This window comes from Musa acuminata, chromosome BXJ1-10, assembly GCF_036884655.1.
Source record: "Musa acuminata AAA Group cultivar baxijiao chromosome BXJ1-10, Cavendish_Baxijiao_AAA, whole genome shotgun sequence".
In the NCBI taxonomy this organism is placed as follows: domain Eukaryota; kingdom Viridiplantae; phylum Streptophyta; class Magnoliopsida; order Zingiberales; family Musaceae; genus Musa; species Musa acuminata.
Window position 1 is genome coordinate 28,508,496 of NC_088336.1, and position 23,513 is coordinate 28,532,008.

General features: G+C 42.3%; 5 protein-coding genes across 7 annotated transcripts; 1 reads left to right on the top strand and 4 right to left on the bottom strand.

Annotated features, from left to right (window-relative positions):
* The first annotated feature begins 920 nt into the window (after positions 1–920).
* On the top strand, positions 921–6,945 carry LOC103968767 (peroxisomal membrane protein PEX14). Of its 2 annotated transcripts, none has more exons than XM_009382076.3 (9): positions 921–1,097; positions 2,114–2,340; positions 2,476–2,518; positions 3,425–3,615; positions 3,757–3,940; positions 4,032–4,178; positions 4,693–4,767; positions 4,844–4,911; positions 6,246–6,945. In XM_009382076.3, the coding sequence occupies exons 1-9, from the start codon at positions 1,040–1,042 to the stop codon at positions 6,726–6,728; spliced, it is 1,476 nt and encodes a 491-aa protein (XP_009380351.2). In that variant the 5' UTR covers positions 921–1,039; the 3' UTR covers positions 6,729–6,945. The 2 variants fall into 2 exon arrangements, with proteins under 2 accessions (XP_009380351.2, XP_009380350.2); XM_009382075.3 differs by having other exon boundaries at positions 922–1,097; positions 2,476–2,524.
* A 1,533-nt stretch (positions 6,946–8,478) lies between these two features.
* Positions 8,479–9,546, bottom strand: LOC103968769 (uncharacterized). The gene has a single exon (XM_009382077.3). It carries the CDS (start codon positions 9,466–9,468, stop codon positions 8,665–8,667), a length of 804 nt encoding a protein of 267 aa, XP_009380352.2. The 5' UTR covers positions 9,469–9,546; the 3' UTR covers positions 8,479–8,664.
* A 3,408-nt stretch (positions 9,547–12,954) lies between these two features.
* On the bottom strand, positions 12,955–18,042 carry LOC135595965 (RING-box protein 1a-like). Of its 2 annotated transcripts, XM_065087548.1 has the most exons (5): positions 17,812–18,033; positions 17,639–17,689; positions 17,441–17,500; positions 13,289–13,360; positions 12,955–13,198 (listed from the first exon to the last, which is right to left on the bottom strand). In XM_065087548.1, the coding sequence occupies exons 1-5, from the start codon at positions 17,963–17,965 to the stop codon at positions 13,161–13,163; spliced, it is 375 nt and encodes a 124-aa protein (XP_064943620.1). In that variant the 5' UTR covers positions 17,966–18,033; the 3' UTR covers positions 12,955–13,160. The 2 variants fall into 2 exon arrangements, with proteins under 2 accessions (XP_064943620.1, XP_064943621.1); XM_065087549.1 differs by lacking the exon at positions 17,639–17,689 and having other exon boundaries at positions 17,812–18,042.
* Positions 18,043–18,559: 517 nt separating this feature from the next.
* LOC103969829 (probable UDP-glucosyl transferase 73B6) lies at positions 18,560–20,784 on the bottom strand. The gene has a single exon (XM_065087542.1). It carries the CDS (start codon positions 20,151–20,153, stop codon positions 18,714–18,716), a length of 1,440 nt encoding a protein of 479 aa, XP_064943614.1. The 5' UTR covers positions 20,154–20,784; the 3' UTR covers positions 18,560–18,713.
* Positions 20,785–20,912: 128 nt separating this feature from the next.
* On the bottom strand, positions 20,913–23,496 carry LOC135595963 (small ribosomal subunit protein uS12). The gene is made up of 4 exons (XM_065087547.1): positions 23,353–23,496; positions 21,753–21,908; positions 21,530–21,656; positions 20,913–21,232 (listed from the first exon to the last, which is right to left on the bottom strand). Exons 1-4 carry the CDS (start codon positions 23,355–23,357, stop codon positions 21,092–21,094), a joined length of 429 nt encoding a protein of 142 aa, XP_064943619.1. The 5' UTR covers positions 23,358–23,496; the 3' UTR covers positions 20,913–21,091.
* Positions 23,497–23,513: the final 17 nt, after the last annotated feature.

Genomic DNA, 23,513 nt, shown 5'->3' on the forward strand with positions numbered 1-23,513 from the left:
TAACGATTGATGAGACGAAGGTTATAGATAATTTGTCTTTAAGAAAAAAATATACTAAGAAAATAATATAAAAAGGGGATATTCCATAGGTAAAAGTGAAAACTTAGGATTTTTTTAGAGAACTTATAAAAAATATTACTATTAGCACTCCCTAAAAAAAAAAAATATTATATTTTACTATTTATAATTATTTATTTATCAATCATATCTTTATTCCATCCATTGAAACCGTAGCTCCATCAATATCACTCTACCATATGACGCCATCCATATTATTATCGCTCGATGAGCATAAAGAAATAAAGAAAAAAAGATATTTATATTCGGTCGACGTGATTCATCATATTCTATATCATTCTTAATTCATTAGAGAAGAAGAAAAAAAAAAAAAAACTTACCGGAGCATTCAAAGAATGTCTTAGGAATGTTATAAATTTTTAATCATAAAAAATTATGAATAGGAATCTTGACAACAAAAAAAACAATTGATGTGAAATGTAATCCTAATTTGCCTCATGTAATATAATAATCCTCTCACACAAATAATAAAAAATTGTTATTCGGAAGAGATGTCTAAATATATCGAAACCATAAATACCAGAATAAATTAAATATGATATATTGACACCCAGGATTACAGGCAAGCAACAAAATAACGAGATAAATATCACATTCCAGGAAGGTCATACAAAATCTTCCATTAATCAGAATCAATGACATTACGAGATGTCAAAGAAAGTTATTAGGAATCGAAATTAATTTAGTGTGATCTAAATTATCATTCGAAATAACAAAATGGTATTTATGAAATTTGAGAGTCGCAGGACGGTTTTTAGGGATCTTCGCAACTTTCCTATATTTTTATTGCGACGCGTGCATCGGTGTTCGCATCACCAAAAGCCAATTTCCCTGACATCTCATGGCAGTCTGAAGTATACATCAATATATCTTATCCTTCGCCTCCCTTTAGTCGTCTATTTCTCGTGTGGTCGCTGAAGACCACGCCAAACGCCGACGCGAGCAGACGTCCACACCGGCCATGGCGAACCAATCCCCAACTCCTTCGCCCCCTTCCGTCGAGGGTTCTCCAAATCCGGGTAGTAACTCGCGCTTCCGACATCGATTCTTCCCTTCTTTTTAAATTTCCTCCCGTTCTCTTTTACTTCCATTTTATTGGTGATCGGAATATTGCTCAGTTGATGCGAACATCAATCGGCCACCGACAGATTAAGTACGGATTTTTGGCGATTATGTTGCTGGATTTGATTGGCGGCTCTTATATCAGTGGAGAAGAAATTGCGACCTCTTGGATTGGATGGTTGGGGGACCGTCTTCTATGATTAGGTTCTTCGGAAGTTATTTTTTGTGGGATTCAAATGGTTTAATTGATAGTTTGAGACGTGAACTTGGCCTTTGGATGATGTATCGTTGCTAACTTTTCGCCGATTCCGATTCCGAGTTCAGGAGAAAGAGTTTAAGTTTGTTAGGGCTAGGGGAAAACTATCGGTTATACGGGATTAAAGGTCGAAGGTTTTTCTGATTGACTGAACACTTTGGCATAGTAGGTTTAGATCGAAGGTTTTTGGGTTTTTATGGGTCGACACCAAACAGTTGGGACATTATGGATTCCTCTCGCTGTTGATACTGTTGTATCTTTTCACCAGCATAGGCTGTCTAACCAGCAAAAAAGTCAGATATCAGCAGCAGGGACTATTTCTTGACAAATTTCCCATTCTTTGGATCAGCATGAAGGAAATTGGGAAATGGAAAGATTGGCTTCGTTTCGAAGTCAAAACTCCCATGAACTGATAAACAAAACCCTCAGATATTGCATTTAAGTATTTATATTGTAGTATGTTACATACGTGTCACGTCCTTTGTGTCTGTGTTTATGATTATTCATTTTATATGATAGACACATTTTGCTATCAAAACATATGATGATGCGTTAGGTGGTCTTCCTTGTTATGCTGTTGTAACATTGGTGTGCTACACACCTTTTGGTTGTTGGTGATCTACACAGTCCAACAACTATTTTCTTTCACAGCATGTGGAAGATGCATATCTTGGTGGATAGCATGATTCCTGAGTTTGGCGTGTATTCTACTTGCAGGTTCTGAGACAGAAAAACAAATTGGTGGGGATGGGAGTGATGCCAAGATGGATGCTGCCAATGAATTCTTGGGAAAGCCATTGTTGAGGGAAGACCAAGTGCAAAATGCTGTTAAGTTTCTATCACACCCAAAAGTTAGGAGTTCGCCAGTTGTCCACCGGCGTTCTTTTCTTGAAAAGAAAGGCCTAACCAAGGAGGAAATAGATGAAGCCTTTCGTCGTGTGCCTGTAAGAGATTTAAAATATGCATATGTATATCAATTGACAATGACATTGCACTTTCACTTGTGCCATTTTTTTATGACTTTGGCTCTTCTTTTTGTTGTTCTAATGCAAAAGTTGGATGCTTCGTGTGTATTTCAGGACCCACCTTCAAATGCTGCAACCGGTGAAGCTTACACTACAGGTCCTGGTAATATATCTTCGCAGCAGCCTTTTGACATCAACTGTTTCTTTCTGCCCAGGCAATGGATTGTCGAAATTCTTGCCTATCAAGCTTTTGTTTTGTGTCTGATATTTGTTTTCCAACCCAATTGCCTTTTGTTTTATCCACTTTTGGACAGCTGAATTTATCCAACTTTCTATTCTTCATTTGGTTGATTTATTTTACCTTAGTACCCATGATACTTCAACGGTGATTTTCTTTTTAAATGCACCTTATAGTTCAAATCTATATAACAGCAACATCCGATCTGTTGCTCTAGATAGTTGTTGTAATGGAATTAATTATTCCTAGAAGATTATTAAGAGGCAGAAGGTCATCAATTTGACAATTAAAGCTTTAGGATGGATGATAATATACAGAATAGGATTTAGAGGACACAAGTTAAATCAAACTGCTGCCTTAAATCCATCTAATGTGAAATTGTGATTTTTTTTTTTTGAAGATGGAGCAATAATTCATTGTCTTCTGGACTTGCTAAAATGATCATGTTTCTTCCGTTGTGGGGCTACGATTATGCTTACTTGAATATTTGACTTGCAGTGAAGAGTATATCATACACAGTTTCAAAGTTCTATCTTCCAAGATCTAACCACTCTATCTACATCTATGGGAATAACATATCTTTCTTTGTTTAACTAACTAACAAGGCATATCAAATTGTATTAGTATTTCTAATATATTCTAGGCTTTCCATTAAGAAATCGGGCAGCCTTTGCAATCAATCTCTACATTTCTCGTAACGCTTGTTGTTACCTTGTGTATTGGAGAGAATCCATTTTTCTTAACTCCATAATATGTCAATATCAGGCTACTTCCTATATCTTCCCACCTTACTAATCAGTGTTTGATGTGCAATGAGTGCAACAGCTATGCAGCAGAAATCATCCACCACCGTGCAGCACCAAGATCTGGTACAAACTCCTCAACCAGCAGCTGCTCCTGCCAACATAGTTTCCGTGGCTCCAACCCAGCAGCTGCCAAAGTTTCGTTGGTCTCATGCACTTCTTGCAGCAGGGGTTCTTGCTTCTTCAGGGGTTGGTACTGCTCTTCTTTTCAAGGTACTTCTGGTCCTTTTCCATACCTTGCGGACTTTGATGATTGTGCAAAATGTTAACCTATTTGTTCTTAACTTTATACATTCATGATTTCGTTAGGATATAGCCTGATACAGTTTCTCTTCTTGCATATCTATTTTGCAGAAAATGGTTGTCCCTAGGTTGAAAGCATGGATCAGGAAGGTTGTAGAAGAAGAGAGTGAATCTGGGGAGGATAAGCTGGACTCAAAACTGGCTGAAGAAGCAGCAGAAGCTGCAAAAACAGCTGCCACAGCTGCTGCCACTGTTGCTAAAGCAAGTCAAGAATTGCTAGGCACAAAAAGTGAAGGTAGATTTATATTCTTTTTCACATAATAATAATTGTTGGTTTCTTGCCATCTGTAATTTGTTTTTGTTTTTTTATTGGTTTTTTTCATCAGAGAGAAAGTATTTTGAGGCTTTCATGGGCGCACTAGATGTTCAAGTTAAGGAGATGAAATCCATGGGTGATGCTATTCGTAGATTGGAAAGCAGAAGGGATGAATACAAGCTGATTCAAGAAAATATCCATTCTACAAATGGGAATGGTAAGTTGATCAAATGGACGCCCTCAATCTCATCTTTCTTGATGATATCTTGCCCATGTTGAATGGCCTCAATGTGGGTCATGACATGCATGACTTTGTTATCTCAAACTAATAATTGCCGAGTCATTTTTGGTCATATTTCATTAGTATGTTCATCTATAGATAATTTCATGTGGTTACTTAAGTGTATTTGTTTATCATGGCTTTAAGATACTAATCTTAATTGCAAATAAGAGGCAACACGCATTTGCTGAAAAGATAGTATGTGTCTAGCATGACCTTGTAAATCAACAACAGGTATGCCAGCCATGATAAATTCGTGAACCTGGTAAGTTTATTTTCTTGCGAAGATTGTAATATATGAATCAACCATCATATAGAAAGGTAACGAATATTTGTTATTGCTACTCGTTATACATCTAATTTAGAAAATAGATAATGATGAATACAGTGAACTGGATTTGATCTGTTCTAGTGCCTGACTCAACGCTGCTCATGTCTGTCCTTTGTTCAGGCTCAGTTAACAATGCATGGAGAACTTCTCAACATGTTAAATTTGGTGACACATCAAATACAAACTTTGGAGAAGGTTATTATTTATGACTTTTCCCTTAAGAATTTGTTCCTTAGTCATGTCATTTTATCTCATTCGTGCCTTTTGACAGTGAGGTCTCAATCATCACCTGCATTTATGGATTCTTTGTATGTACCCAATCACAACTCATACACTGAGGTATGTGACTTTATCATGATTGCGATGATAATGTAACTGCAAGGAGGTTCACTTTTAAAAACTTCTTTTCACTGCCATTTATGTTAGGATCTTTAGATTTATCTGGGATTTTATCAATTTATGATCTATTTATTATGCATTCTCTTGGGATAAGATTGATAGCTCATAGCTTTTAGTAATATGGTGCAGATATCTGTGAGCCAAAATAAATAGATAAGTGATAACAGTATGAACCAGTTCTTATTTTTTCCTTTTAAACTTTTTATCACAATAAGTGATAAATGGATTATTTTTATTATAATTTTGTCATTTTAAGGATTTTTCTAATGATGATGAATGTTGTTTCCGCTTTAGGTGTGTAAGACTACCATGGTAAAACCTTGACTGACAATTCTTTGCTACCAGAACATACTGGTACTTCAGACAAAGAGGTCCAACCTAGCCTGGTTTTGCTGAGTTGGAGGTCATCTTTGACCCATGACAGGTTGGGTCTGGTTGTGGAGGGTTAGGCTGTGAGTTTTACCAGATAAAAAATATGAGGGTAAATAAATTTGGTAATAAACAGAACTTGAAGTTACAGATAGCATAATCACATATTGCTAAATTGGTTAGGTTTGAGTTTGTCAGTCTAAATTTGGTTGAATTGGGTTGTGTTGTGGGTCAATCCTAATCAATCTTGAGATAATGTTGGGTTGAGATTGCCCAACCCTAGTTTCACAAAACCCAGTCTGATGATTGGATTGGTTTAAACCCAACCAAGCTGCCGCCCTGTTTTGACATAATATCTTTTTGATTTTAGTCTTGTCTTATTACCTCAGCTTCATCTTTTCCGTGTGGATATTTGCATTTAATTTAAATTATATTGCATGTGAAATAACTTTTATTTTTGCCATTAATTAATTATTTATAACAATCTCTGTACGCTGTTGAATTTAAATACTTATTTTGTAGTGAATGGCTAGGGAATTATGAGCAGAGAAACCTCCCACGGTTTATCTTCTTTTATAGTACAACATCATGGAATGCGTTTAGTTACAAGTTATCATCCATTGGTTTGGGCCATTTTATTAATGATAAGAAACCAATATAATTTCTTCCAATGCAGACCAAAACTTTGTCTAGAAACTGACCTGTCAATCTTCTAGAATGATAATTTTTTTACCAACTTAGGTGTTGCTTTTATGGTTCTCCACGGTTGACGATCTTGTGTAAATTCCTATGTCATACCTTTTGACCGTATCAGTATTGTTCGTTCTTATTGGATGTGTGTTATATGTGGTTTCCTGTGCTGCTCCTTTTGATCTTTATGTTTATTGATGTCCTGCGCTTAACAGCCATGGCAAGCTGCTCAGCACTCTCAGCAAAGACCCAGCTATTCTCAGCAGTCTCATACCAGCGATGAAAGGTTGGGTTCAAAAACAGTAGAGAGCTATGGTCCCTCTTCTGGGATGACAGGAAATCATTATGATACTCCAGAGCCTCAGTGGTCAAAGAAGAGCACAAAAATAACTGAAATAGAAACTGAAGGGGAGGAGAGGAAGCAGTTCGATGAAAGGCCCCAGCAGCGGGGATGGGTACCACCGCAGCCACCAGCTGTTGTTTTGCCAGAAGCTGCAGATGCCATTCGACGCCCAAAACCACCTGTTCAGAAGCAGCAATCTGGGGATGAACAGTCGGTTGCAAGCTCTGATGATGGAAAAGAAAGGGAAATGAGAACTGATTCCGTTGCCGAGGCAGAGAACTCAGGTAGCATGGCTTTAAGTACCAGTCAGATTGAAATACAAGAAGAAAAGTCAGCGGGCATTGAGATCAACTGAAATGTCAAATCTCGGAAAAAAAAGATAGAACATATGAGGGAAAATAAAATATTGGTGATGATTAGTTAAAATCCTCGTTCCTCATCCATTGCACTGTGCTAAGCTGGTCTAAGCTCATATCATTTCAGTTTTAGAACGACTCTTGGGGGATATATCAACACTCAGAGATAGTATGATAAAATTGTAAAAAATAAATAAATAAATTGCTGTTCCGTTACCGCTGATGCATAGTATTTATCATAAAATGATCTATGAGAAGTCTCTCTTTTTCACCCAAAAAAGTAGATGATCATTTGTTTGTATTGCACACGTTTGACTCGGCGATGAACTTTTCTTTGATTATGCCACAATCTTTTTTGTTACGGAAATTGTTCATTTGTACTAGGGTTTCTGATAAGCAAACTGGTTGTTTTTCTGTAAATTATTTAAAACAATACGCTCGTCTGATTAAAATGAGAAGCTTTGTTATTTAATGGTGGTTTTATGAAAATAAGCTGCTACATGTAGTACGATCTGAGCAACAAGACAATGACCATAAAACGAGTCATCCTAATGTATAGGCCAGTGGTTTGATAGTAACTAGCGTTGTAATTTTCTTTTTCGTTTGAGAAAAAAAAAAAAACCTAGTACAAGCTAATATTGTATTCATCTAATACAAGCATTAAAATGGAACTTTCTTTCAATATTTTTTTTTTAATTAATAATAATAGAAGTACATCTGGATTTTATTTTTATAAGTCAAGTATTCAAACGCTCCTCGAGCGTTTTATATATACATATTACTTTTCTTCTTCATGTCGATGAACCCTTTTCCTTGGCATCTAACCTATGCTAACCATCATTCTTTATTCATTCTAAACCCATCCACAGAATGATGGCCTTATCCACAGGCGAGGCATTCATTAACATGGGAGATAAGCCACCGCCACAGCTGCGTCGAACGATTCATTCAGCTGGGAGATAAGTCACCATACTGACAAAACCATTTCCCAATTATTTGTTGGATTTAGCCATGCGCATTGCTTGACTTGGCTCAATTGTTCTGGATACCCTCAAAGTCTTCACGTTGAATAAGATGATAGTGACATCGTCCAACACCATCAGCTGATTCATCTTCAACTGGAAGCTTCTTGGAAGGTGTTTGACTTGGACAGGTTCTCCTGAAGACCTTGCAAAAGTAAATAGCTTTGGCTTTGTTGTTTTCCACCCACACGCACTCGGTTGCTGCTGTATCCGGCCAGCGAAAACAAAGACAAAGACCAATATCATTTATACATATACATATATATATATATATATATATATATGTATATATATCATTAAAAAAACTTGTTGGTTGGGGTGGTGTCGCAGTCACGCCCATCCATTCGGGACTTGATTAATCACCGATGGGACGCTCACCCAAAGAGCACTCGCGGACAAGGGAAGGAAAGCTCGCTCCCTCCGAGTCGGCAATGCGGTTCGATATAGTGAGTCACACGATTCCACAAGAAACGAGGAGAATTAATGTGAAGGAAGGAAAACACATTGCTACTTTTTAGCTGCTTCCTGGAAGGAGAGGGCATGTGAATGTCGACTCCAGACCAAGACCCAGTCTTCCCATCATCATAGACGCCAAACTAAGACCGAATCCTTTGCCGGGCTTCCCATGTGCTTGTGTTTCCATCGAACGATTCATTCGGCAACACCATCGCTCTTCATTCCGTCCGGCGATTAATACTATAAGCCTCAATCATCATGCTTGCGCTAATTGCAGAATCTTCTGATTCCAAACCAATCCAACTCATTACACTTCCACGAGGAGAATATATTTGAGTGAAAAAAATATATATAATCATACAAAAAATTTACAGAGAGAACAACCCACCACCTTAAATTGTTACGACAGAATAATTACGGACAAAATGAGGAATTATTGGAGCCGAAAATATTTTGATTAGAAGGGGTGATGTGACCGGCGGAGGCCGTTCACTGGAGCGAACAGCCCGAACAGCTCTTGCCGGTACGGTAAGAACGACCGCCGCGGTCCCTTCACCGCCTTCTCGCCTGACCCCTTTCCGTAGTAGCCCCTGGGGGCGGTGACCACATCCGTCTCCGTCACCCGCCCCGCTTTCTTCGCCCCCTTCCCTGCCGTCGCCTTAGGACCGGACGCCGTCTCGAGGAACACGAACTTCTCCTTCCCGTCGCTGTGGCTCCGGCCGACCATCAGGTCCCTGAGCCGCCAACGCAGAGATGACCCAGTGGAGGCGCTCTTCTTGCACCGGTCCGGCGCTAACACGCAGTCCTCTCCGGCATCCTCCGGCTGCGACGACGAGGACGCTGGCCGTGCCACCCTCTCCTCGATCAGGAGCTGTCGGAGGGGAATCTGTTCGGCCACATCCGTCGCGTCTGCTGCCGCTACCGTCTCCCCCGCGTCGGAGGAGGCGAGGTTGAAGACGGGGTAGGCGGGGATGATCCGACCGCCGGAAAAGATCTCGTCGGCGGTGACCGAGGGGAAGGCCTCGGGGTCTTTCACCACGAACGCGAACTCGAAGTCCTCGCTGGAGTCGTCGTCGTCGTCGTCTGCGGCGGCGGCGTCCTTGTCCGCAGCCTCCAGTATCTCGATCTGGCGAGCAGGATCATGGTGGACAGCTGGGATGGAGCCGTCGCCGGGCGGGACGTCCTCCTCGGCGGCGGAACCGCGGCTTCCAAAGCCGAGGGAGTCAGCGAGTGATGGCTTGCCGGGGCGTTCCGTCGTCATCGTTCTTCTTTCGCTGTGTTGTTAGCTTCGTCGATTGGGATTTCGCGGCGTTTATAAAGAGCGAGCGGTGGCTCAGATCACCATCAGACCGAGCCTATGGTCGTCTCCTTATGGTCGTCCGATGTGTTCGGCTACACCCAAGGATTGTACAATACGTCGATCAAATCGAATCTGGACGGTTCTCCTTTCGATCGCACAATAATCAACGGAGGATGATTTGGTTGGAAGGTGAAATCGAAGGATTTTAGCAAATGGAGGGCGACGCTGACCGCAAGCGGAAGCAGCGAGCGTTTCCGTTTGTTCTCACGCACATCCGATGGTTTCTAGAACGTCAAGGCGATTCGCGTGGGTTGTGTTGAACCGTCCATGCGGAGCTTCTCTCTGCAGACGAAGGATCGCCGTCCGTGTGGTTGCTATTCATGGGCTATTAGCCCAACCCGTTTCCGATCCATGGACAGCCCATCATAAACTTCCATTTGGGTTAGTCTCAAAATATAACCGTCGTGACAGCTTAAAACCGCATTCCATTTCTCCCAGAGGGAAAGAAAGATGGGATCTCGAAGCCCTCAATCCGATCGCGCCTCCTCTGCCGCCCTCGCCCGTCCAACTTCTTTCTCCTCTCCTTGTGACCGCTCAAGCCCTCCAAATCCCCACACCTTCAACCCTCTTCGTCGTTTGTTTCCGACGAGAAAGGAGGTGCCAAGAAGATCTCGGCTCCAAGCCCCTTTCAAACCTAATGCCTTGCGAATCGATTCCGCCGTCGAGAACTCACATGAGAAGAAGAAGAAGAAGAAGGGTCTCCCCGATTTTCTTTTGATGAAGGAGAGCGCTCTGTCTGGGCACTGGTACATCGTCGGGTTAATCGGTCGTGTTGGCATGAGCTCTCTGATTGTCAAATTACGCCGGACTTAAGTCTCGATCTCTGCTCGGTCTTGGGGGTCTGCAAGTCGGATTTTGGTTTCGGTTTAGCGGACGTCCGCACCATATCGATCGGACAGGGAAAATGGATCAGTGCCTATTTCGCAGATTGTTGAAACAGCAGTTCCCACCTCCAATACTGGATGATGTCGGAGAGAAAGGAACGGGAAAGTTCGCGATCGACGCACAGGGACGAGGACGAGCCGGATATTAAATCCCAATTCCCGTGGGTGGGCCTAACCGAGCAGGACAAAGATATGGGATTTCGCTATTTAAAGAAACTGACGCGGCCCGATCCATGTCCTGTGGGTACGAGTACGGCTCGTGAGCTTACCGTCAAATAGTCCGACGGCAAAACAACCCAAAAAAATTGTTTTTGGGGTCTGAAACCCTTCGACAACGCTTCTTATTCCTACCTGCAGTTACTGGATGACGTAACGAAAATTGACACGTGTTTATTCGGCAATGAATCACCTCTACCCCATGTCCGGTACATCCGCCCGCTCCTCACGCCCGCCGACAGCGCTGCCCCCACCCCCGTCGCCGATCTCTTCCTCCCCCACCGTGCTAACTTACGATCGACCACCCTCGTCGCCATCCTCTTTTTCCCCCGCCGCATTATGTTGCATTGACTACTACGGGCTCCCGACCGCCCCGTGCTCTTTCATGACCACACTGGCCTTGTCTCATGATGCTGCCATCTCCACCGCCGCCGCCATCTTCCTGCTCGCCGCCACAATTGAGTCGAAGGACAGAGGATAAGTAACTAAGATGCGCCCATGAACGTTTCAGTGGCCACTCTGTTCCGATCTGATACGAGTACCTCCCTGTGTGCTTACCGTATATCAGTTTGGCGTCAAAATAGCCCAAAATATTTTTTTTGGGCCTTCAAACGCTTCATGATGTCGTTCTTAACTTAACCTACGGTGACCGGATCTGGACGAGCATCTGAGATTATTTATGAGAATTCGCGACTCTCGAAGCACCGCCGTAGTCTTCCCGCGCGCCACCCCAGTAGAGTCGGCGGACAGAGGGTAACTACAATGGGCCCGTGTGCTTGAGCCCGTGAACCATGGAAGAACGCTTCACTGGGTCGCACTATTCGAGTTGATACAAGGACCGCCCCCGTGTACTTACCGTCCGTCAGTTTAGCGTCAAAATAGCCCCAAAAAGATTTTTCGGGCCCTCAAACGCTTCATGATCTCGCTCTTAACATAACCCACGGTGACCAGATCTGGACGAGCATATGAGATTATTTGAAAATTCACGAATCTCAAAGCATCGGCTCATCCCATCTGTGGCGGCCGCGTGCTCCTGCATGCATGCGGCAGCGCCGCCGACACCCTCGCCGCCGTCTCTTCCTCAACCGGCGGCGTTACCTTCCATCGCCTACTCGGGTCTGGCTTCATTCCATGATGGTCGAATTTGACGCCGACGTCGGTCTCGCTCGGAACTGTGTAGATAGATGCACCCATCATCCCCCGTAGTTGCCGACAAAGGGCAAGTCCTTCTCCTAATAAGTGGCGGCGCTGAGCTTGAATGAGTTTTGAGTGACGGCGGCGGCGCCTCATCCGACGACAATCATGACCAGATCATGCTAACTAGTACAGTGATCTAATATCAATCACCACCCCCACCCACCGTCATCACGAACAGGAAGGTCTTCTTCGCACGCACCATTGAGTCAAAACCAAGCTGGGCCCAGTCAACTATACCTTAATTTTCAAAAGCCGGCCCACTCGACCCATATCACAGCGAGTACGAATACCTTTCGTACGTTCACCGCCTATCATCCTGACGACAAAGAGAGCCACAAGTATTTTCTTTTGTCCTCAAAACCCTTCAGGATCTCGAGTTCTATATTCAAAACGGTATCCGGAATCGATCCATGGAATGATTTTCTTTTTCTCTTTAGTTTTTGTGGACTCTCAAAATGATGCGTGACTATGCACGAACCATAAACCATCGACTCGTACACATCTCCGGTGCCACCGCCACCGTCATCCTGCACTCATCGCCTGGCTGGCCGACCCGCTTGGACTCGTGGAGTCGGAAACATTAATTTTATTTAGATCAAGAGATGAGCCCACGGTCTACCCTTCCAAATTATAATGCATTTTTCTTTTGAACTCCTCATAAGATCTCAATACGAGACAAAAATGCCTTTTGATAATGCATAATACATCTCTTCAACAATTTCCAAGGAAGTCCCCCCATCCCCATGTCAACGCATACTAGCAACCACCAAACCACCATTGATGTTGATCATTTGCATTAAAACTAGAAACAGCTGCAAGGTTGGCAGATGGGGTGGAGCTGAGCAGAACACTGAAATCTCATGTTTAGGTCCCCGATACAATGACAGCCACTGTCCAAGTTCGTACATATGTAAATCTTTGGTATAAATTGCATGTTCGTTGTCATTCGTTCAAGCAGTCCATGTATCCCAACAACATGATTAAAACAAGAATTAAACAATCCAATTTCCTGCAAAGAACTTCACTTGGCGGTGAGATATGTATGTGTATATTAAACCTCTATCATACCAGAAAAGCAGTACTCACCATGTCGAGAGAATCAATTCAAATCTAGAAATTTTGCAACAATACCAGTCCATCATAAGGGTGAACAACTTAAACCAACGAATATAAGTAATCCACATCAATGCAACACTAGGCAAATAACAGGTTTTAATCTGGATACTTACTACAGCAGGATTCAAACTAACAAGGAAGCATCTTCAACAGGAGGTTCTTCAGCAGAGAACAACTGTTCTAATGACCATACTTCTGGAACTCCCACTCACTGTTATCTGCAGATAAATATAGCTTTTGTTTATCAGCGACAGCACATGCTACATGCAGCAGTAAAATCCGAGGCCGTATAACAAAAGAATGGTTACCCAAAGGACAAACTTGACGAGTCTTGAGCCATCGACTGATACAATGGAAATGGAAGGCATGATTACAGACACCTGAAGAACGTCAAACACAGACAATAAAAAAAATAGCAGGACTTCAATATTTTGAGTAGAGGACAAGATCAGATACATCAACTGGAGTCTTTTCAGGTGCCGAGGATAAGCCTCAAAAGAAATTAGGCACTCTTCTTTCTAACCAGGGTAAGGGTATTCAAAATTCAGGTTAGAATGAGGAACATATACCAATTCAAATGCTCGGAGAAAAAAATATATTAATGAAAGGAAACATTTAGATATATTAGATGAAAGAAAACACCAGGTTAAAGGCACAAAAATAAATACAAGTTTGCTCCGTCACCACTGTGTTTGCATCTTGGTACTAGTTATCTAGCTTACATCAATCTGGTACCACAGCAAGTTTGAAAATTTGGTAAAAGAATATTGCTTAATAAGCATAGATATTGCTTCGTTTACGGAAGCAAATTCTGATTCCTGTCTTCCTACCATAAAAATTCTAAACCCCCCTCACCTTCACTCTGTTTATTCATACCATTCTATTGGTGCTTGAATCAATTTGGTGCCAAGCCAGCACCTTATGTTCTACCATCAGGGTTGCTCCTTAGTAGATCTATACCAAAGGATACGAGAAACAAAAGAGAGAAAATCGCAAGCAACAGCAGGGATACTACAATTGGAAGGAACACTCTCTTCAACAGAAGCAGTAAAATGAAATTCAACATACAGATCAAAAGTCAGAATGTCTAAAGTAGCTTTACAAGACATTTAGGTATTAAAGGGCATATGAAGAAAATTATAGAAAATAGAAAGCAAATGTGAAGAAATCTGCATCAATTCAGAAAGAAATTAAAAATCCAAAATATAAAAACTGGATGCCAAGCAAAGACAATGACACCCATTGCAAGAGATTAAAAGAAATTTCTACTTCTTCACTTGCTAATCCTCATAAAAAGAAAGTTTATTGCGGATGTTAGGCCTAGTATGATTGCGCTCAAATAACATATCATTTAAACACTAAAAGATGTAGGTGATCAAAGAGCCAAAAGAACATGATATTGGTTTTACAACAACTAATGAATTCACAAGTAACGAGCAAAATCAAAGAGAAGAACAGCATCTTTCCTCAGTTGCAAAAATCACCACTGAACTACTGATCCAGCATCTAAATACACCAGAAACTTCCTAAATCCATTTGTCATTAAAGCTGATGTATCAAAATGGCCACATACACTGTTGATTCTATACCCGAGATTGAAGAAATTGAATCTCAATATATGTTTTTGTGTTTTTTGCTTCAAAAGATCAGATAACAAATTAATACATCCCAATCCAAATGAACTTATCTTTTTCTTTTTGTTTAATTAATTCTAGATTAGATTTCAACTCCTCTTTTATCAATTAGACATTGAGTTTGTATAAAAATAGACTATCTTATCATTAATTTGGGCCTTATATTCTGTTGAAATCAAAATATGATAAGATATTATATTTAGCAGTTCCAGATGATATAATAGGATCCTTATATTGTACAACATTAGTAGTATTTGAGTTGTTAACCTAAAATAAATCAAATTGTACCATATTGACAATAACAATGAATTTTTTGGGTAATTAGGCCTTGCATTCTCCCTATTCATCTTCGTATCGGGTGTTCCTTTCCAAATTCTAGTATTCTCGCAATTCATAATATCCTAACCCTCTTACACTTTCACTCATTAATACATATCATAATTAAACCAAATTCGTAATTCGTTTGGTTATCTTTTGCATGAGTATGTTCTTTTTGCTTGGTCATGGTTGCTATATCAAATAACAATTGTGGGCTTACCCTACCATGCCACTCTATTTGCTTCCAAAAAGATGGCCATAGTTGTGAGAAAAACCATGTAACCAAGTGAATAGAGAAGCAAGCAATTAACCATAAAATTGCAGAACTGATTGGTTGCAAAAAGATGCCTTGAAAATATTGCATCATGCTTCATAAATTTAATGCTAAAAAATAAATATGGAAAAGAAACAGACATGAGCAGGAAAATGTGTCAAAGGGAACCTCCTCAACAAACAAAAAATAAAACAACGTCTTCCAACTTCATATAAGTTATGTCTACAATCTCTTTAATCTGTCCAAGAGACTAAACAACTAGCAAAGGTTTAGCCTAGGTTGACTTAACATTTTACTCTTCCTATTGAGCAAGGTTTGTAATTTCGTACTGTATCAGAGTATCGAGTTTAGTTCGGTACGGTACGAGTATACTGAGTGGTACGTCGATATATATATATATATATATATATATATATATATATATATATATATATATATATATATGTTAAAAAATAAAAAAAGGGGCGACGTCGTCGAGGTGACTTCGTGTCGTTTCTTCTCCCCGCGTGGAGAGAAGAAAACCTCGAAGCCTCGACGACGCCGCCGAGGTTTGTTCTCCACACGCCAAGGCTTCTTCTCCCCGCGCAAATTAGAAGTCACCAACAACGCCGAGGATTTTTCTCCCCGCGCAGATTAGGAGAAGTCACCGACGACGCCAAGGTCTCGTCGCCTCGGACGAGGAGGGGACATCTCATCTGCGGAGTCTGGCGAGGGAGGCCGACGACGGATCGGGATCGTCGAGGGAAAGCGACGTCGGATCTCTAGGTTCTCCCATTTCTTCTCCCTCTTCTTCCTTCTCCCTCGGCCAAAACCGTCCGGTAGCGGGCGGCTATGGTCGACGGCAACGATCGAAATTGACCGTCACCGACCTATTTCGGGTGGTAACAGGGTGAAAACAGCCCCAATCAATGGTACCCGCTCGATAACGGGCGATCCGCCTACCTATCTGCTGGTGGACCGGTACGTACCGTCCCGTACGGGTGATATCATTCGAAATTAGAAACCCTGCTCTTGAGTATATTAGAGTTCATCATGAGGTGATCATAACATGGGTTGAGATAGGCACAAGGATAGAGATCTACATGGCACAATAAAATTGAAGTTCAGTGGAGGAGGAAAATTACAGCCTAGTAAAGGAAAAATGAGATGCCCATGAAAGACTTTTCAAGTTTGGTAAAAGTATCATGTTTCTGCCCCAAAAAATAATGACATAAAAACCTAAATAAAACCAATAAAAGAATTGGGTTCACCAAACAAAAATATGAAATCAACTTAAGTGAAACTACAGAGTCAGTATGTGGTGTGAATGGATATGTAAAATCTTACATATGTTTATGCAGCCTCAGTATGTGGTGTGAATGGATATGTAAAATCTTGCGCACTGAAATAAGCATGAAAACACATTTGTATATGTTCACATTACCCGCTCTTTACTACTGCTTCATATATTCTATTATTTGGTTTCATGACATATGATCTGTGATAATATGAGATTCATCACTTTAGGATTTTTACTCATTTCATATGACTTCGACCTTGAATAGGTTCTTAGACTTTACGGATGATGATTTTTTATATTTTAATTGAACCTCATAAGCAGCCACATAAGACATGTTTGATACACAATACCTGAGGTTCCTCATACCATAACAACTAATTAGAACATTAATTTAAACACAATCACAAGACTAGCCTGCCTCAATCAATCTTCAGCATAGAGTATCAACAGAAGCAAAATGCTTTACTTCCAGAGTAAGTCTTCCCTTTTCACACAATGAATGAATCCCATGAATCAACGATAGCTTACCCTTAGATAGCACCAGTCAGATTTGTAACTTGACAATTAATCTCTTACATGATACTAACATTTATAATAACTCAAAGATCATTGCTTATGAATTAGCAACACGACAGACAGATCAAAGAATAAAAAAACCTTGCAGAAGTTGCCAACTTCGGCACCTATGAGTGTGCCAAAATAAGTTGAAATTAACATGCTGTAAAAGCAGCCAGAAATTGTGCTGGTCAGTTTGTAGGATGAACTATTGCCTGAACTAAGGTGCAAAAACTAGTACATGCAACCAAAACAGTGAATAATCATTTCGACAACAGAACAGAAAATTACAAGATCAAACGTACGGGAAAGATGTCTGTAACTTGTTGGTTACCAACTTTTCATAAAAGGGAAACTATATCATACGATCATCCAAAAAGAAACCAAAGATAGTACATACCCCAAGCCACCGTGCACTCTTCACTGGTGGCACTCGCCTGATTAGCCTGGCACTCGATGCCTGCAAAGGATTCAAGAACATGACCGTCAAAACCCGGAGCAAATAACAAGTTCAAGAACCCTAACCCTAAATACAAACAAGAATCAGCACACAAGACAAGGAAAATCAAGAAACGGTGATAGGGTAAAGGCGACTCACAGAGGTCCATGATGTGGTTCCTGCAAATAGCACAGTTATCTACCACGATGTCTGCAGCGATTCCATCAATCGGTCAACCAAACGAAGAAATCCAAGAAAATTGGGGCAAAAGCCGAAACCCAGAACGAGAGAATCCACACGGACTGCTAAGCGTTTGTGGATCGGGCACATACCCCAGGCCCAGAGGGCAACGGCGTTCCACTTCTTGATCTCGAACCTCTTTGGCTTCTTCGAGGTGGAGGAGGACGGCGCCGCAGACGGCCCAACGGCGCCGCCGGACCCTTCCCCGGCAGGGACCATATTGATGTCGGTGTCGAGGGAAGCCATGGATCGGAGGAAAGAGAACTACGAGGGGAGGGTTTGGAGACGGCACAGAAGAAGGGCCCTTCTATCTCATCTTCGCTTTAAATACCCAACGAGGGGACTCCTATATTGCAATGTGCTCATGCTAAGCCCACAACCATCGTACGGGGTCGGACCAACATGGCTTTGCTATTTGATCGTGTAGATTGAGCTCCATCCGAAGTGCAATTGACTGAATCGATGTGATTCGGATTCCGACAACACAAACGTCAGCGCCATCATATTCTCCGAGAAGAAAAAGCGTCAAACCATGTCGACATGCGAGCTTCATGTGTCATCACCGATGGCAGAAATATCATGGAAGAGCACACCAGTTTTTGCCCTTTGGATCACGTTTTCCACATCACCGTGGGAGGAGCCACCCTCCTCGGTAGCCCTCTTGGCCATTAGGGAGAGCTTTCTGACTCTTCCCCCTCGTTCTCTTCGCCTCCTCATCGTCTCCATCCATCAACTGGCTTATGACCATCTGTATCTCTGCTGCTACGAGCAAGGGCCTCTCTTCTGCGTCTACCGTGGACTACTGATATATATATATATATATATATACACACATGTCACTGATCACATCACAGAGATCCATGTCTTTTTTATTTGACTAAATCCCTTCGCAAACGTGGCCTCGACTGTAACAGAAAGGTGTAACATGTGCATGCACGCATAATATTATAACACCAAGATTAGCAATCACAATAACAGCTAACGTTGCGGACTCCTACTGGGATTTCGAGTTTGGCATCGTCCGTCTGTTGGTTAATTCTTGGATCAAGTTTTGCGTATCAATGTAAGACGAGCCACCCTCGTCGACGGCGCTCTTTGCCATGAACGACAACTCCCTCGCCCTCGACCTCATCATGTTTGCTTCCTCACCGTCATCCATCAGACGCCTTACCGTCCTCTCTATCTCTGCTGCTGTGATCAAGGGTCTCTGTTCTGGGACCACCGTGTGCTGCTTCGCTCCGATGGCCACCCCGATCTTGAGCACCTCAACGAGCAATTTCTCGTTGAAAAATTGCTCCGCGAAGAACGGCCAGGTGACCATGGGCACGCCGGCGGTGACGGCCTCCAGGCTCGAGTTCCAACCGCAGTGCGTCACGAAGCCGCCTACGGCCGCGTGGTTCAGTATCAGGATCTGCGGCGCCCAGCCTCTCAGGATCAGGCACCTTCCCTCCATCCTCGCCATGAACCGCTCCGGCCACCATTCGTCGCGGCATTTCTTGACCGCCCAAATGAACGGGCGGCCGGAGGCCTCGAGGCCCAAAGCTAGCTCGCGGAACTGGGCCTCCGTGAACGTGCCCATGCTCCCGAAACATACGTACAGCACGGATCCGGCCTCCTTCTCACCCAGCCATTTGAGGCACTCCTCTCCGTCGATGGCGGGTTTGTTTCCTCTGCGCGACTGCTGCTCCGCTCGCGCGTTGCACAGGGACACGGGGCCGACGTGCCATGCCTTCTGCCCCAGCACGTTCCTCAAGTGGTCCGCAAACTCCGCCTCCAGCTCGTAGAAGCTGTTCACCACCACCCCGTAGCTCTTCGGCTCCCACTCTGCAATCTGATGTATAATTTCCGTGAAAACGGGATGCATCTGTGTCTCGTCAGGCATCTGCGACCGTTGCAGCTCGACACGGCGAGGAAAGTTGGGAATGGTGATGGTATCTTCGTCGGTGGGCAGCTGCTCGAAGAGTAGGCTTGCGTGGGCGCAAAGGGCGAAGAAACTGATGCCATGGAAGACCAGGCGTGGAATGTTGAGCTCCTCAGAGATGTTAAAAGTCCATGGGAGGAACCAGTCGGTTATGGCGGCGTCAGGGAGAAGTTCCGTGAGGACGCGGCGGAAGGGTTCTTGGAGCATGGTGACGCCGGTCATGAAGGTGGGATGTTGGTAATACGGGACGGAGGAGGCGTTCTCGCAACCCTCGGGTAGGCCGACGGCGGTCGAGGGGAAGGGGATGACATGGAGTTCAATGGGGCATTGATAGGAGCGTTGGGCCAGTTCGATGGCAGCTTCCAGGGACGGCGCATTGGCTGGGGTAGTGAGTATGGTGGTTCTGACGCCACGCGCGGCCAGGAGCTTGGCCAAATCGACCATGGGAAGTGTGTGGCCGGGGGACATGAGAGGGAACAGAAGGATGTGGAGAGGTGGTGCTTCCCAGCCCATGGATGGATGGAAGTCCTTTGCTCACAGTTACAGGGAGCGAGTGAACAATCGAAGTCTATGGTTGCTTAAAAATGGCTTTTATATTGTTCTCGAACAATTGAAATGGGCTGTCATACACTCTTTCTTTCCCCCCTCTCTTTCCATCTCTTCATCTTTCTATTTTTCCTCTCACTTTCTATTCAAGAACCAATCTTTAACTCTCTTGTCTGTCCTTCCTCGGTTTCAAATGGATTCATCTGTTTCTTATACTTGGCTGTATTAGCAGTTTTAGATCTCAATGTCCTAAAATGGCTACCTTACGAAGGAGATTTAATACAACAATTGTTTAAGCCATGAAGAGCCCAAAAGCTAAGCATTAATCAACAGTTCTTTTGTCTTCTAGATGGATCAATCTATTCAGTTTTTAAACTATCAAATTCTCTTCAAAATGTGTCATGCCGTGAGAATTTATGGTATGTTAATGTTTATCGCACATATGTCAAACAACTCCAAAAAAAAGAAAAAAACCATGCGAGGGTATGGTGCTATATGATATGATTCTAGAATCTATTTTTTTGAAGAAGAATAGTAAATCTGTGAAATAAGAAAAAAAATAGAGCCCAGTGTCGATCATACCTCGGTGACCATCTTTGGGTCTTCCACTGTCATGCTTTCAAGCCAAATAGTTCCATCAGCAAGTACCTGCAAAAACATGTTCTAAAACCATTCCAGCGCAAGGAATCGATTGAACCCAATCGATTACTTAAAGCTCTAGATCGGTGAGGAAATGACAACACTGGCATAAACTACAAAATAAAGCATCCATGGTGGTCGAGCAGGTAGCAATGCTGACAAACAGACACCATAAAACATCTTCAAAGACAGTTCACCGGAAACCATGAAAAAAGACATTTAAAACAAATGACTAACTGGTTCGTTCGGAATAATGCCATAAAGCATCAAGACCGAGGCTTCTCCTTCTTTTCCTTGAATAATGCCAACAGGGACACACCTGAGACCTTCACAACCTTAAACCTCACCCCAGGGATATCACCCACCGCATGGCCCTTACGTCCAAATCCAGCAATCAAGACTTCATCCTGCAAAAGCAAAGCAACTCCCTTCGATTAGCAGAAGTTATGGAAAACTGATACCGATAAGATGGTTACAATTATTTTTTTCTTTTCTTTTTAATCTTGAAGCAAGATCAGCACCATCAGCATGTACACACTCGGCGATGCGATGATGGCACCAGATTGTTCCCACACCAGGTCTATGGAAGACCAACAAGGTAATATCCCTTTCACTAATTTTCTTGCTGACAAGCAAATTAAGATCATTTTCCAGGAGAGCTCAATGATAGAGAATTTCTAGAAAATTCAACAAATGACACTTACATTTTCCTCGATGAAATTTAAGCAACCATCATTTGGTACAAAGGCAGCAATTTTCTTCCCGTTCTTTATCAGCTGAACTCTCGCACACTTCCGGATGGCAGAGTTGGGCTGCTTAGCTTCGATACCTCTGCAACAGGCAATCCAATGTCAGCCCTGCCAGTATAAGCAACCAAAACTGAAAGAAAGAGGAGAAAAGAGTACAAGTTATGTTCATATAGCTTACATCTTCTCAAGGACAATACCCTTGGCATGCGAAGAACCAGCGAAGGGCTTCTTCCATTCATTGCCAAGATGACTTTTCTTGTATGCTTTGTCTGCCCATCTCTGCCTTCTCCTGTGAGTTTTGAGCTTGCGCCCAGCTCCCATACCACGAGTCTTCCTGGAACAGAGCTAAAAAGTTAATGAAAAAGCTTTCATTTTCAACAAACATCTGTCTTTATCTTAGAGGCAGAATAGTTTCATGGTTTCTACTCCTTATCATCTGAAATGAAATCCAATGGCCAGGTACCAAAAATCAGTGAGTTTGCCACAACACTTAGAAGCACTGATCACTGTTTTTCTTTCTGCACATGGTACATTTCATAATCAAGATCCATTCTCATACATGATCTTAAAGTTACTACTAAATAATTTTGTTGGTTATGTCACAGACGTATAAACTTCCTCCTTGCCACAATATGAGACTGAATTAACAAATCTGACACCCCTACCACTGAAGCCTTTGTTCTAAGACAATCAAATCACATGGATCATAAACTTAAATTCCATTTCATGTTAAAGAGGATCAGTGCCAATCATGTTAAAATTAGGTCAAGGCTGAAGCCAATAAAAACAAAGGAAGCCAAACATTAGCGTTGTTTTGTTTTACATATTGCAACTTGCAGCATGAACATGAGACAGATACGGCCTAGTAAGTTCAGAGAAGAAAAAAATTATATCACCATCATACACTTATTCAAACAAATTCGGGACTCCAACAACTAGGCACAAATGTTCAAGGAATGTTTTCCTGATCCAGAACGTCTATGTAGCATACTTGGATTATTACATGCAAATGACTCATCCTGATGTCCAGCATTTCCTTCCACATGAACTAGCAAGGCAACCTAATATTACATTATCTTCAACTTCAACTTCTACTATAATCAAACGGTTCGCATCAAAGATTAATCAGAATAGTGTAAAAAACCTGTTTCACTCGTTACGACAGACCTCACAGAAATAGCATCAGATATATGATGCAAGAGCTAAACTATAGTGATCAATTTACGGCATCAGTTACATGATGTAAGAGCTAAACTATAGTGATGAATTTACACATTAAAAAAAAAGTATGATGAACGATGTAAGACTGAAGAATTACAAATCCACAGTTCAAAAATAAACAAAGAAATAAAAAAAAGCACAAATGAAGAGTGCCTTTTGATTACTCACTCAGAGAAATATTGACATTAAATGCAACATATTTATTAAAATCAACAGTCATCGCTCATAACCTATGTTAACATCACATGGATCGAATGTCCCAAGCAATCAAAACCCATTCGTTTTCTTCTCCAATTACCTTGAAAAGATAAAGCATTTAACCACCTAAAGCAGTAAAACTACCAATATTGAACTTGAAAGTTCCAACGTAAACCGCCAAAGATGACTCCATCGTCCATTAGAACCAGATCCAAAACCCAATCCAAGATATCCAAAGAACATAAGAAGTATAGCACCAGTGCATACACCGCAAGGAGGAGTTCAAATGTGGCATTACAAAAGGACGAGGCAACTGAAAACAACAAAGTAACACGAGTCAACCTCTCACGGAAACTCACCCCATCGTGTTGGATGTCACAACGTCCTTCCTCTCTCACCTCTCCCTCGGCGTCTGGGGCTGGAAAGAATCCAAGTGCGGCGGAGCGTGGGGATGCCCTAGCTGTGCCCGGGCAATATATAGTAATGGACCGAGCCGCCGGTATACGCCTGCAATCAGGCC